Source organism: Podarcis tiliguerta, assembly GCF_965153285.1.
Source record: "Podarcis tiliguerta genome assembly, chromosome: 13".
Lineage (NCBI taxonomy): Eukaryota > Metazoa > Chordata > Lepidosauria > Squamata > Lacertidae > Podarcis > Podarcis tiliguerta.
In genome coordinates, this window is record NC_139546.1 from 48,322,694 (window position 1) to 48,336,889 (window position 14,196).

Below are 14,196 nucleotides of genomic sequence, written 5' to 3' on the forward strand. Positions count from 1 at the left end.
GCAACATCTGCGGGTTAGGGGGCGCAAATCCACAGGTTAGGGGGCGCAAATCCACAGGTTAGGGGGCACAAATTACTTGCCTTGCCCCGGGTGCTGACAACCCACGCTACGCCACTGGGGCTGGGAGACTTCAGAGAAGTGTGACTGGCCCAAGGTCACCCAGCAGCTGCAGGTGGAGGAGCGGGGAATCAAACCCGGTTCACCAGATTACAAGTCCACCGCTCTGAACCACTACACCACACTGGCTCTTAGAGAGAGAGGGGGGGCAGAGGGGTTCCCCTTTCCCAGAGGGCATCCCTTCCCCACCCCGAGTGAACCCCAACAGCCCCAGAACCCGCACAGCGCCAAGGATACGGTTGTTGCAAAGGGAGAGCTCCTCCAGGCGAGGAAGCGGGGGCAGGCCTTCCAAGGTCTCGATCTGGTTGTCGTCCGCCTCCAGCACCTGAGGGAAAACAGAGGAGGAGGAGCGTCAAGAGGAGCAAGGGAACAGGAACCCGATCCGCGTCCCGCAAGTCAGCCCGCAGCCCCGCTTTGAAATGTGGCGGTGGAAGGAACAGGAAGCCCCGGCAATAACGGACTGGCAATTACAAGCTACAAGAATGTGCCGAAATGGCGCAGTTAACAAATACTGAGGGGCAATTCAAAAACTGATGGAAAAGCGGGATAGATATAAAACGTGTGTTCAAAAATGCAGTAAAGGTTCGCTATCTATGCTAGCATTTGATTGACGTTGGAGTGAGACTGAGTTGAGAAATAAGACTAAGGGCACATATTGATATAGGAATGTATGAGGTAAAATGTAAATAAATATACAATAATAAGAGTACATTCATTTGTAAAAAAAGGAATATACAACTGGATGGACAGGAAGTCTAGTGTGTTGGTATGTATATGATTTTTTTGGGGGGGGGATTTGTTTTTGTTTTTTCTCTTTGTTCTCTCTTTCGTTTCATTTTCTTTCTAGGTATATAAAATTTGTATATAAATTTTGTATACGTGTTGGAAATTATATTATAGTAAGTTCCGTAATGTAATATGACAACGTTTACCAATGTAATATAAAAATGTTAACAAATAAATAAAATGCGAATTCAAAAAGAAGAAAGAAAAATGTGCTGTTTTAAAATTTACGAAGCTATTTTGAAAAACACAGAAAGATGTCAGAAAATAAATGAAGAGTACCTTTGGGGGGGGGGGGGAGAAAAGAAATGTGGCTGTGGAAATTCAGGGGCCCGTAAATAACTCCTGAGGCCTACTTGGCCTGGCGTTAAGAGCAGAAGAAGAGCCCTGCAGCAGCGGTGGACCTGGAGGGTGGGAGGTCTCAAATTGTCTGCCACGTGCGACACCAAAATCTGCCCCCTTTCCGTTCAATGTAATAGCTGTGGCTTCCCCTAGACTTCGCACCCCGCGTACCCTCTGCCTGAAGGCGTTATTGAGCCAAGGTGGGGGGGGGGGAGGAGAAAGGGCTTCTAAGAAGAAGAAGAAGAGTTTGGATTTGATATCCCGCCTTTCACTCGCTTTAAGGAGTCTCAAAGCGGCTAACATTCTCCTTTCCCTTCCTCCCCCACAACAAACACTCTGTGAGGTGAGTGGGGCTGAGAGACTTCAGAGAAGTGTGTCTGGCCCAAGGTCACCCAGCAGCTGCAGGTGGAGGAGCGGGGAATCGAACCCGGTTCCCCAGATTACGAGACTACCGCTCTTAACCACTACACCACACTGGCTCTCAAGGAAGGCTGGGGGGTCCTAAGAGACGGGCACCTGTCGCTGGGCACTTGGTGGGGCAGCCTCACCTCAAGGCAGCGCATCATGGCCAGTGTGGGGGGCAAACAGCGGAGAAGGTTGTCCGAGATGTTCATGTGAGTGACCAGAAGCAGGTGCTCCACGTGGCACAGAATGGTGAGGCCCTGGGGAGACGAAAATAAAACAGAGGTGGTGGTGGAAGCAACATTTATGGGGAGTCCTCACACATCTGAGCAAATTCTCAACACACCCACACACCCAGCAATACTCCTCTCCCGCCTTACAGACCCTTCTAGCTCAGTCAGTAAAGCACGATGCTCTTAACCTCAGGGTCAACTCTACGATCTCTTGCCACTTAGAGAAGAGGAGCTCTGCTGAACTCCGTATCCGAGCATCCGAACTATGTGCCAATTCAAGGTGGACGTTTCTTTAAGAAGAGCCTCTTAGATCAGGCCAGTGGCCTCATTTGGTCCGTCCGCCCCCAAGGGACGCAGGTGGCGCTGTGGGTTAAACCACAGAGCCTAGGACCTGCCGATCAGAAGGTCAGCGGTTCGAATCCCCGCGATGGGGTGAGCTCCTGTTGCTCGGTCCCTGCTCCTGCCAACTTAGCAGTTTGAAAGCACATCAAAGTGCAAGTAGATAAATAGGTACCGCTCCGGCGGGAAGGTAAACGGCATTTCCGTGTGCTGCTCTGGTTCGCCAGAAGTGGCTTAGTCATGCTGGCCACATGACCCAGAAGCTGTATGCCGGCTCCCTCGGCCAATAAAGTGAGATGAGCGCCACAACCTCAGAGTCATCTGCGACTGGACCTAATGGTCAGGGGTCCCTTTACCTTTACCTGTCAGCCCCCAGTGGCCAAACAGATGCCTAAAAGGTAAAGGTACCCTTGCCCGTACGGGCCAGTCTTGCCAGACTCTAGGGTTGTGCGCTCATCTCACTCTAAAGGCCGGGAGCCAGCGCTGTCCGCAGACACTTCCGGGTCACGTGGCCAGCGTGACAAGCTGCATCTGGCGAGCGAGCGCAGCACACAGAACGCTGTTTACCTTCCCGTTGGTAAGCGGTCCCTATTTCTCTACTTGCACCCGGGGGTGCTTTCGAACTGCTAGGTTGGCAGGCGCTGGGACCGAACAACGGGAGCGCACCCTGCTGCGGGGATTCGAACCGCCGACCATATGATCGGCAAGTCCTAGGCGCTGAGGCTTTAACCCACAGCGCCACCTGCGTCCAAACAGATGCCTGTCTGCCCTTAATCCATCTCACTGGCGACTTCAAGTCTTGGAGGAACCAACAGGCAAGCTTAAGGAGCGTCAAAGCCAGCCAGCCTTAAATCACACTCCGTAAGTGGAGTTAACTCTTTATCAGTAAGAACAGGATCTGCACAGGAGTGTCAGGCCTAGTGAGCACTGCAACTCCTCTCTGGTCTTGCCCCCGTGAAGCAGTTGCTGAGATTGAAGGTCTTCTCCTCTCCAGGGTTTCCCCCAAGCAATCTGAGACTATGCCTGCCTGCAGCTAACCTCTCCGCCGCTCTTTTCATGCCTCTTTTGGTCCTGGGAGACCAGGAGAGAGGGGAGACACCGGTGACTCTTCATCAGCCAGACCCTTCTCTGCCTCCCTCCTCTCTCCTGCTTCATCGTCTGCCTCCGATTCTGGACTCCTCTCTGCCACAGACTCTCCCCGCTCACTAGACCCTGTTGCCTCCCCAGCTTCCAACATCTCCTCCTCCCAATCTTCTTCCTCTGTCCACTCATTGTTGTCCCACCACCAATCCCTGGGCTCTGGGCTGTCTACCCCTGGAGGTTCCCTGGCTGGTTTCTCCCGCGTCCAACTAGTCCCTGACAATGGGACGTACCAGGACCTTGCTCCAAATCTCCCCGCTTCCTGGCTATTCCCTAGCACTCACGCAGAATATGCTCCCTTCCTCAGGCTCCTTCCTGGTCCTTACTCCTTCCCGTCTGTCAGCCCCCACCCTCCCAGGCCTCCTACCCTCTGGGACAAGTCCACGACGCGGGACTCGGCGTATTCCATCTTGAGGATGCTGTTTTCAATCAGGAATTTGCTGCGGAGGTCATCCAGGTAGGCCGAGCGCATGGGGTCAGCTGCCTGGGGAGGGAAAGTGAGAAAAGGAGAACGGAAGCAGAGGTCAGCGGGCATTCTCTTTTTTAAAACAATATGCTTTTTCTTAAGTTATCATTTTATAAGGTAAAGAGACCCCTGACCATTAGGTCCAGTCGCGGCCGACTCTGGGGTTGCGGCGCTCATCTCGCTTTATTGGCCGAGGGAGCCGGCATACAGCTTCCGGGTCATGTGGCCAGCAGGACTAAGCCGCTTCTGGTGAACCAGAGCAGCGCACGGAAACACCATTTACCTTCCCGCCGGAGTGGTACCTATTTATCTACTTGCACTTTGACGTGCTTTCGAACTGCTAGGTTGGCAGGAGCAGGGACCGAGCAACGGGAGCTCACCCCGTTGCGGGGATTCGAACCACCGACCTTCTGATCGGCAAGTCCTAGGCTCTGTGGTTTAACCCACAGCGCCACCTGCGTTCCTTGGGGGCGGACAGGATGTTGGACCAAATGAGGCCACTTGCGAACCAGAGCAGCGCACGGAAATGCCATTTGCCTTCCCGCCAGAGCGGTACCTATTGATCTACTTGCACTTTGATGTGCTTTCGAACTGCTAGGTTGGCAGGAGCAGGGACCAGGCAATGGGAGCTCACCCCTTCACGGGGATTCAAACCGCCGACCTTCTGATCGGCAAGCTCTGTGGTTTAACCCACAGCGCCACCCACGTCCCTCAACCAGCAGGTGAGGAGCAGTAAATGCGGACAAGTGGGGCCAGCAACAAAATGACGCAGTGTGGTTCATTGGAGTGTGCCTGTTCAAGGTTCCAGCCAGCCATGCCCTCTGTAAGGACACTCCATTCCGGACCCATTTTCCGCCCCCCCCACTCCAAATAAGTCTGTGAGTACGTGGGGTGTTTCCCCTCCTAAATGTTATTTTTCAAACACTTCTGCAAACCGACTGCTGATACAGAAGGGGTACAGGATATCGGGGGTGAAGCTGAATTAATTCCGCTCTCCTCTCTCCCCCCCCCCAGCTCACCTTCAGGGTCGTAAAATAACTGAGGGTCTCGTGTTCATAAACCAAGGGGTCTAAAGCCCTCATGAGGAGGATGATGGTCAAGAGGCACCCTAGAGAGAGAGTGAGAGAGCACAAAAAAGAAAAATTGGAACTGGTTCCCCGAATTAACTGAAGAGAAAAATTCTGTGCGGAGGCAAAGCTGAATTCTGTGACCTGCGTTCACTGTCGTTTATTTATTTATTCTGCATAATTTATTTATTAAATTTCCACCGCGCCCGTTCTCCCAAAGGAACCGAGGATGGCAAACAAAAACAATATCCCTTAGGGGGCAAAAACAATAAATAATTTAAAAAAAACCCCATTTAAAGAATTACCATGGTTTTTGCTAATCATAGGCTGATTCCCACCCCACTATACCTGACTGGTTCCCAAATTCAGCTGCTGGGGTTTCAGTCAGCTGTTGTCCAACACTTCCAAGTGTTAAGGACTAGAAACATGGTTGTTGTTGTTGTTGCTTTTTTAAAAGCTCGTAATGTAATTGATGCTTGGAATGCTGGATTCTGTTCCAATTCTGCATATGCATTCAGTGTGGTCGCAGAATATAGACACAGCGCCAGGACAACTGCCCCAGGACATCTGTCTCGAAATCCTGGTTCTCACCCCCCCCCACCAGAGGACCCCTGACCATTAGGTCCAGTCGTGGCCGACTCTGGGGTTGCGGCGCTCATCTCGCTTTATTGGCCGAGGGAGCCGGCGTACAGCTTCCGGTTCCTGTGGCCAGCATGACCAAGCCGCTTCTGGCGAACCAGAGCAGCGCACGGAAATGCCGTTTACCTTCCCGCCGGAGTGGTACCTATTTATCTACTTGCACTTTGATGTGCTTTCGAACTGCTAGGTGGGCAGGAGCAGGGACCGAGCAACGGGAGCTCATGGTGTCACGGGAATTCGAACCGCCGACCTTCTGATCGGCAAGTCCTAGGCTCTGTGGTTTAACCCACAGCGCCACCCGCGTCCCCCCCCCCGCCAGAGCATGACACAAATAAGGGTGTAGAGAACATGCCTGAGCAGCCCAGAGACTTACACTTGTTCTCCGGTTCTAAGGCCTGCAATTCCTTGCAGGATTCAAGTTCGGACTGCAGTACTGTGGACTTCTCAATGGACAGCTCACACCTGCGGCAGGAGAAGGAAAGTGAGGAGCTGGGAGGTCGGGGAGATGGCCAACTCTTGAAAGAGGTGTGTGTGTGTGTGAGAAAGTGAGAGACCAGTGTCCCCTCAGCCACCAATCTCTGAATGAAGGCCCAGAAGACATGGATGGGGTTTGAACGAAATGATTCTTTGCAGCCCCTTCCAACTCTACCGTTCTGCGACTAAGAGAGAGGTCCTTGCCAGCAGGAAAACCAAAAATAACCAATACTACCTGGAGTTTCTGGCATGACTAGCGCTGCTCATTTCGCTGCCTCTGATTCTAGTTCTCAGAAAGAGGAAAGGAGGCAGCCTCTGGGACCGAATCGTAGAATCGTAAGGTCATCTAGGTCAACCCCCAGCAATGCAGGAATCGAAAGCATCCATGACAGATGACCTCCCAACCTCTGCTTGAAAACCTCCAAGGAAGGAGAGTCCCGAGAGACAATGGAGTGTGCCTTTGGGGGTGAAGTCAAACCGCTGTGTTAATGGCACCAAAGTGAGCACAAGCCTGGGCAGCGTGTCTGGAGGTCCCGGGCTGCCCAGATGATAAGACCCTCATCTTGGCCTGGCTGATGTGCTCCAACGGAAAGCAGAGCAAGACGTTTGGCACCAGCTTGGCTTCAGGAGTTGCCGGAAGGAGGTGCACAAGGCGCCATCCAACCCCCTTAGGGACTCCACTTCTGGTTTGTGCAAGTGTCCCTATTTTCCAGGGACGTCCCTGATTTAGGGAAGCCATCCCGGTTTCTGATTTGATCCCAGAATGTTTTGCTTTTCCTTAAGGTAAAGGTAAAGGGACCCCTGACCGTTAGGTCCCATTGTGGCCAACTCTGGGGTTGTGGCGCTCATCTCGCTTTACTGACCGAGGGAGCCGGCGTACAGCTTCCGGGTCATGTGGCCAGCATGACTAAGCCGCTTCTGGCGAACCAGAGCAGCACACGGAAATGCTGTTTACCTTCCCACTGGAGCAGTACCTATTTATCTACTTGCACTTTTGACGTGCTTTCAAACTGCTAGGTTGGCGGGAGCAGGGACCGAGGAACGGGTGCTCACCCTGTCGCGGGGATTCGAACTGCCAACCTTCTGATCAGCAAGTCCTAGGCTCTGTGGTTTAACCCACAGCGCCACCCGCGTCCCTTTTTCTTAGGATGTCCCTATTTTCATTGGAGGCTATGGAGTTATCGAACTCCTGAGCCATCTGAAGGCAATCCCATGTAGGGGAGTCTTTTTAAAAATGTTTAATGTTTTATTATGTTTCTTATATATGTTGGCCAGTTGTCTTTGTCCATTCTGAAGGAAATCAGCCCTGAGTGCTCACTGGAAGGACAGATCCTAAAGCTGAGGCTCCAAGACTTTGGCCACGTCATGAGAAGAGAAGACTCCCTGGAAAAGACCCTGATGTTGGGAAAGATGGAGGGCACAAGGAGAAGGGGACGACGGAGGACGAGATGGTGGGACAGTGTTCTCGAAGCTACCAGCATGAGTATGACCAAACTGCGGGAGGCAGTGGAAGACAGGAGTGCCTGGCGTGCTCAGGTCCATGGGGTTACGAAGAGTCGGACACGACTAAACAACAACAACAACAACAACAACAACAACAACGAGGTATAGGGCGCAGCACTTATTCTTCAGGCCTGCTATGGGGCATCAGGCCTCAGATCTCCCTTTCTTGAACCCTCAGGGAGGGCACAACGACTTTGGTGGCGTGGGGTGCCTCGACCGTGACGAAACCGCAGTGTGACAATGGTGTCACACGCAGGGTTGTTTGCAGCGACCGCATTTGACAGCCCCGTTAACCCCAGAGTTGTGTCTCCCTTTCACTTGGGTGAGTCAGCTGAAACACACCACTTCCTGGAGTCACGCTTATGAAACATCCTTCCCCCATCCGACCGCATGGCCCTGTTTTCATAGAATCATAGAGTTGGAAGAGACCACAAGGGCCATCGAGTCCAACCCCCTGCCAAGCAGGAAACACCATCAGAGCACTCCTGACATATGGTTGTCAAGCCTCTGCTTAAAGACCTCCAAAGAAGGAGACTCCACCACACTCCTTGGCAGCCAATTCCACTGTCTAACGGTTTTGAAGGACTCTTCCACACCACTTCCCCTCTTGGCAACCTATCGCTCGCCTCAATTGAAAAGGGCATTTCTGGTCATGTTCCCAGGTCAACCCCAGCTGCACGAGGCGATCGCTGGTTTGCCAGAGTGTCTTATAACAGACTCCCGGACAGGCTTACTCAGAAGTAAGTCCCATGCGCGGCCTTAAGGCATGCAACTTCTTCCTACCGCATTTGATCTATTACAAAATGTCCCTTTCCCCCAAATTAGCTAAAAGTAGGCCTGCTAACAGGATCTCCACCCCGGAGCCATAATCTACACGGTTTGGCAGAATTAGGAGCAGGGCTATGATTAATAATAACCGCCGTTTATGTCAAGCGCTCCTAATTGGCAAAGTGCTTTGTAATTTATGCATTGCTCATCCCCACAAGTCTGGGATGCAGATTGCGGATATTCCCATTTTATGGATGGAAGGCTGAGGCTGGGGAGAAGGGAGGCTTGGAGTCCCGAGTTACGCTTCAGCCCGCATCTCCCAAACCCAAACTCAGCCCTCTAGCCTCCCAATACTCACCAATGTCTCCTCCCACCCTTTCCTATTCATACTGCCGACTCAGGTAAAATGTCAAGGTGGTGGTAAATATATAGAATAAGGCACCATGAAAACAGAAGATAATTATTGCAATGACGAGATATAAGTTTAGAAGAAGATCTAAACACCCGCAGGGCCCTGCTGCCCCAGATGTCTGCAAGGGTTCAGCTTATTGTTGTTAGCCGCTCTGAGCTCTGCTTCGGCTGGGGAGGGCGGGATATAAATTATTATTATTATTATTATTATTATTATTAAGCCTACCTTACGGGGCTGTTGTGAGGGGAAAATGGAGTCGGGGAGAAGATCAGCAGGCACAAAGGGTAGCCAAAGTGGGGCCTTCCAGATGTTATGGATTACAACTCCCAGCAGCCAGGATGGTCAGAGATCATGGGAGTTGTAGTCCACAACATTGGCAGGGCACCATTTGGTCCAGTAGCCTCCAACCTTTTTGGGCCCAGGCCTCACTTTTAAGCCAGGCATGCATTTGGGGACCCATTTCTTAATCTTTTAGTGTGTATTTGTGTGGTGATATTGCTCCAGATGTGGCCCGTCTTGAATCAGGCCTCGAGCCCAGTAGCAGGTGAGGAATCCTATTTGGAATAAGGGAATTTCCCTTTAAAAAAGGGAAATGTTGACAGCTATGGTCTTGTTGCCTAGGCAGCCCAAGACCTCCATATAAACCACCCAGGCTTGTGCCCTGGTGAGGTCACTTTGGTGCAGCTAACACAGCCGTTTGGCTTCACCCCTGGAGGCGGACTCCATTGTCTCTTGAGACGGACAGATGTCAACAACGAGTAGTAGTAGTAGTAGTAGTAGTAGTTTGGATTTGATATCCCGCCTTTCACTCCCTTTAAGGAGTCTCAAAGCGGCTAACATTCTCCTTTCCCTTCCTCCCCCACAACAAACACTCTGTGAGGTGAGTGAGGTGCTCATTGCCACATATGATGGATCCCGGAAGAATGTTCTTTAAAGGTCCATATGAACCAGCCCCTCTCTCCCCATGGCTTCAGTCCTCTCCCCCTGGCTACTTACCTGAAAACTTGTTCTTCAGTGATTGAATCTTGGCTCCAGCAATCCCTGTGTCCTGTGGGGGGCAGAGAGGGGGAAAGGGGTTAAATCGAGGAGGTGAGGAAGTGGGGGGGGGGGCCCTGGGGAAGGGAAGCGAGTGGGGTTGCTGGCAGGAAACCCCCCACCTGAGAGGGGGGTCTCTGGGGAGAGCGCTCCAATTGGAGAATAAAGGTAAAGGGACCTCTGACCATTAGGTCCAGTTGCGGACGACTCTGGGGTTGCGGCACTCATCTCGCTTTATTGGCCAAGGGAGCTTCCGGGTCACGTGGCCAACATGACTAAGCCGCTTCTGGCGAACCAGAGCAGCGCACGGAAACGCCGTTTACCTTCCCGCTGGAGCGGTACCTATTTATCTACTTGAGCCTAGGACTTGCCGATCAGAAGGTTGGCGGTTCGAATCCCTGCGACGGAGTGAGCTCCCGTTGCTCGGTCCCTGCTCCTGCCAACCTAGCAGTTTGAAAGCACGTCAAAGTGCAAGTAGATAAATAGGTACCACTCTGGTGGGAAGGTAAAGGGCGTTTCCGTGCACTGCTCTGGTTCACCAGAAGTGGCTTAGTCATGCTGGCCACATGATCCGGAAGCTGTACACCGGCTCCCTTGGCCAATAAAGCAAGATGAGCGCCGCAACCCCAGAGTCGGCCATGACTGGACGTAACGGTCAGGGGTCCCTTTACCTTTTAATAGTTCTGCCACCCACAGCAGCCTGGGATTCTCTGTGTCGGCCCCCTAAACTGGGAAATCTCTTCTCCCGACAGGTGCAACGGGCATCTTCAAACTACACATTTCACCGAAATTGCATCTCTTTAATCAGTCAGTTAAAAATATCCCCCTCCTCCTAAATCTGGTTCTCCAACTGTGGGTTGTTTCCCAGTGTTAGCTCTATTCAGACCCATGGATGTGAATGAATATTTGTTTTTTTAAAAGGCAGGGCGGGGCCCAACCTCTCAGACATAAGTGGGCCGCAAGAGCACTTCTGACACAGAACCCGAGGGACACACACACTGAATTAAATTTCCACATCTCAGATTAAACATACATAATACATTTGATTAAACATATAAAACACACAGTTATTAAATGTAATATATTTAATCGTTAAAGACATTTAATACACAAACTGATGTATGCGCTTTCAAAAGCAACACGTGACACAAAAAAATAAAATTTTTAAGGCTATAAGGTGTTTTTTTCTTGAATGCTGCAGAGGAGCGCCAAAAAAGGCCTTGTGAGCCGCAGGTTGGACCATCCTGCTCTAAAGCGTATCAGTTAGTCTAATATGTGTTAGTCCTGTCACAGAATCATAGAATAGTAGAGCTGGGTTCCCACAGGGTCATCTAGTTCAACCCGCAACCACAGCTAAATGTCAATTATGCTGAGTAGCTCCAGCGGTTCTGCTCTCAAGTCTTTTATTTATTTATTCAATCTGTATACTGCCCTTCATCCGCTGACCTCAGAGTGATTCACAACAAGACTAGCACTGGACACAACCCATAATGCTTTGCGGTTGTAAACAGCCCTGGGAACTTACGGTGCAGAGTGCGAAATACATCTACTAAGTAAATACATAAAGGTAAAGGTACCCCTGCCCGTACGGGCCGGTCTTGCCAGACTCTAGGGTTGTGCGCTCATCTCACTCTATAGACCGGGAGCCAGCGCTGTCCACAGACACTTCCAAGTCACGTGGCCAGTGTGACAAGCTGCATCTGGCGAGCCAGAGCAGCACACAGAACGCCGTTTACCTTCCAGCTGGTAAGCAGTCCCTATTTATCTACTTGCACCCGGGAGTGCTTTCGAACTGCTAGGTTGGCAGGCGCTGGGACCGAACAACAGGAGCTCACCCCACCGCGGGGATTCGAACCGCCGACCATGCGATCGGCAAGTCCTAGGCGCTGAGGTTTTACCCACAGCGCCACCCGCGGTTGTAAACAGCCCTGGGAACTTACGGTGCAGAGTGCGAAATACATCTACTAAGTAAATACATACATACCTTTAAAAAGGACACACTCCTTCTGGGACTGGCCCTCAGCCCATAAGACCCGGAAGGTGTGCTGCGGCCAGTGGTCATTCAGGGCGGAAGCTGGCAAGTCGCAGAGCTGGGAGACGCCGTGATTTAAGGAAAACCGACACCACTGGCAGAACAGCTGCTTTCCCCTCACCTCACAGGATCAAGCGCAAAGCCCCTTCCCTCAAATTTAGCTGACGGGTTATTCCACTGCCTCCATCACATCAAAACAGCCCTGGCTCTCACCCTCCTCAGACCTCAGAACCTGCTTTTAACTACTCAGGTTCATCTCCAAATTGCGAAGCCGCGGGGTCTCTGACCACGTACAGAGTGCTTTCACCTTGGCAGGGCCCAATCTGCGCTGAAAGCAGCAACGCACCACTTTTTAAGCTGTCAAACTTTGGAAGACCCAAATTTTAATAAGGAATGGGGTAAATTCATTAACTTCTCTTAAAAACCATTGCAAACAGTTAAAATCCTTAGTAGCGTTGGAATATCACTTGTAGCTTAACGGCAAATTTTGGACACGACAGAGAGGTAAAAGATTTGGATTATCGTACAAGGCGCAGGAGAAAATGATTACCAGTGGGACCCACAAAGGGCTGGAGGGAAGTCCAAGAGATTCCTTGGAATCTTGTTTTTATGCTGCAATGTGACTAAAATTTAATTTGAAAAACCAAATGAATAAATTTACACACACACACACACTAAAAACTGTCATGGCTTCCCCCAAAGAATTCTGGGAACTGTAGCTTGTTAAGGGAGCCGACACACGTCAAATAAAACTCATTTTCAAATCTCCACGTTTGCCTGTTGCCCCCAAAGTGGAAGGTACACTTCAGGATATTTTTGGTCCCTGACTCTCGCTGTTGAGCCCACGCACAGGGGGCCTGTAGGATACCCACATAAACCCAGGCCTGTTCCTCCTATCAGGGGTGCGCCAACGTACGACAAGTGGCGATTCGTCTCCAAACACAATCAGGTCGTGAGATGCCGGAGCCACCTAAAAAACGAGAGAGAGAGAGAGAGAGAGAGAGAGAGATTGAAGAAGACCCTTGGGCTCTCATGAACGCGAGGCGGGTGGCACCGGGGCCTCAATTTCCTCCCGTCCTTCCGAAACTTACTGCCACGGGGTGGGAGAAGGCAACTGCTAAGGAGGTGTCCTCTCGGCTGACGTAGACACAGCGAATTGTCGGTTCTGGGTCAGCTGTAGGGGCGACAAGAGAGACATCCAATTGGCAAGAATGACTGGGAGAGTTAGAGGTGACTCAGTGCAGGTGAATAAAGAATGGATAGTGTTTAAAGAATATTTGAAAAATTACTAGGAGAGGAAAAATCTCCTGGCAGACCTTGAATGATTCTTGTGATGTATGATCAGAACCCTCCAAACTTGAAGCATGGGAAGTCCTATTAAAATTTATAATTTGGCAGAATGTTTGGATTGTTTGATATGTATATGTATATGTATAATCTGGAATATTTAATGTGATTTGATTGGATGGTTAAAGTGGAATATTTTAAAAAATGAATTAAAAAAAGAGAGATTCTTGTAATGTATAGACAACAAACTAAAAGAATTCCCCCTGAAGGATATTAAGGAAACAAAGTACAATATCATGACACTGTGTAAAAAATAACAAATGAGATTCAGTTTTTTGAGAACAATCGGAAGCTGATTTTATATTTTCTTAGCTCTACTCTCTCTTTTTTCTTTATTTTTTGTTGTATTTTTCTTTTTCTTGCGTAGTATATGTGCATAAACTGTAACATGGTAAATGGTTGTGTAAATACAGAGGGAAAGACAAATAAAAAAACCAAGCATTAAAAGCTTCCTGAAAGAGGGCTGGTCTCAGATGTCTACAAAGAGTTATATACCTGTTTAACTCTTTGATGGGAGGGCGTTCCACAGGGCAGGCGCCACCACCGAGAAGGCCCTCTGCCTGGTTCCCTGTAACCTCATGTCTCATAGAGAGGGAACCGCCAGAAGACCCTCGGAGGTGGACCTTCAGTTTTTTGAGAACAATCAGAAGTTTCTTTTATCTTTTCTTAGCTCTATTCTCTCTTTTTTCTTTATTTTTTGTTGCATTTATCTTTTTCTTGCGTAGTATATGTGCATAAACTGCAACATGGTAAATGGTTGTGTAAATACAGAGGGAAAGACAAATAAATAAACCAAGCATTAAAAGCTTCCTGAAAGAGGGCTGGTTTCAGATGTCTACAAAGAGTTATATAGCTGTTTAACTCTTTGACATCTGATGGGAGGGCGTTCCGCAGGGCAGGAGCCACCACCGAGAAGGCCCTCTGCCTGGTTCCCTGTAACCTCACTTCTTGCAGGGAGGGAACTGCCAGAAGGCCCTCGGAGCTGGACCTCAGTGTCTGGGCTGAACGATGGGGGTGGAGACGCTCCTTCAGGTATACAGGGCCATTTAGGACTTTAAAAGTCAGCACCAACACTTTGAATTGTGCCTGGAAATGTA

The 14,196-nt window shown here is 50.3% G+C and overlaps 1 protein-coding gene across 5 annotated transcripts in view; it reads right to left on the bottom strand.

The window, feature by feature from the left end:
* The window catches only part of RABGGTA (Rab geranylgeranyltransferase subunit alpha), a 37,827-nt gene that overhangs the window by 491 nt on the left and 23,140 nt on the right, over nt 1-14,196 (bottom strand). For all 5 annotated transcript variants that reach the window (XM_083410372.1, XM_083410373.1, XM_083410374.1 and 2 more), the window contains 9 exons: nt 12,844-12,926; nt 12,621-12,722; nt 11,705-11,810; nt 9,682-9,733; nt 5,902-5,990; nt 4,842-4,930; nt 3,724-3,840; nt 1,791-1,904; nt 355-442 (listed from right to left, as the gene is read on the bottom strand). In XM_083410372.1, coding sequence (XP_083266498.1) covers nt 355-442; nt 1,791-1,904; nt 3,724-3,840; nt 4,842-4,930; nt 5,902-5,990; nt 9,682-9,733; nt 11,705-11,810; nt 12,621-12,722; nt 12,844-12,926 — 840 coding nt within the window. The remainder of the gene's footprint in view (nt 1-354; nt 443-1,790; nt 1,905-3,723; nt 3,841-4,841; nt 4,931-5,901; nt 5,991-9,681; nt 9,734-11,704; nt 11,811-12,620; nt 12,723-12,843; nt 12,927-14,196) is intronic.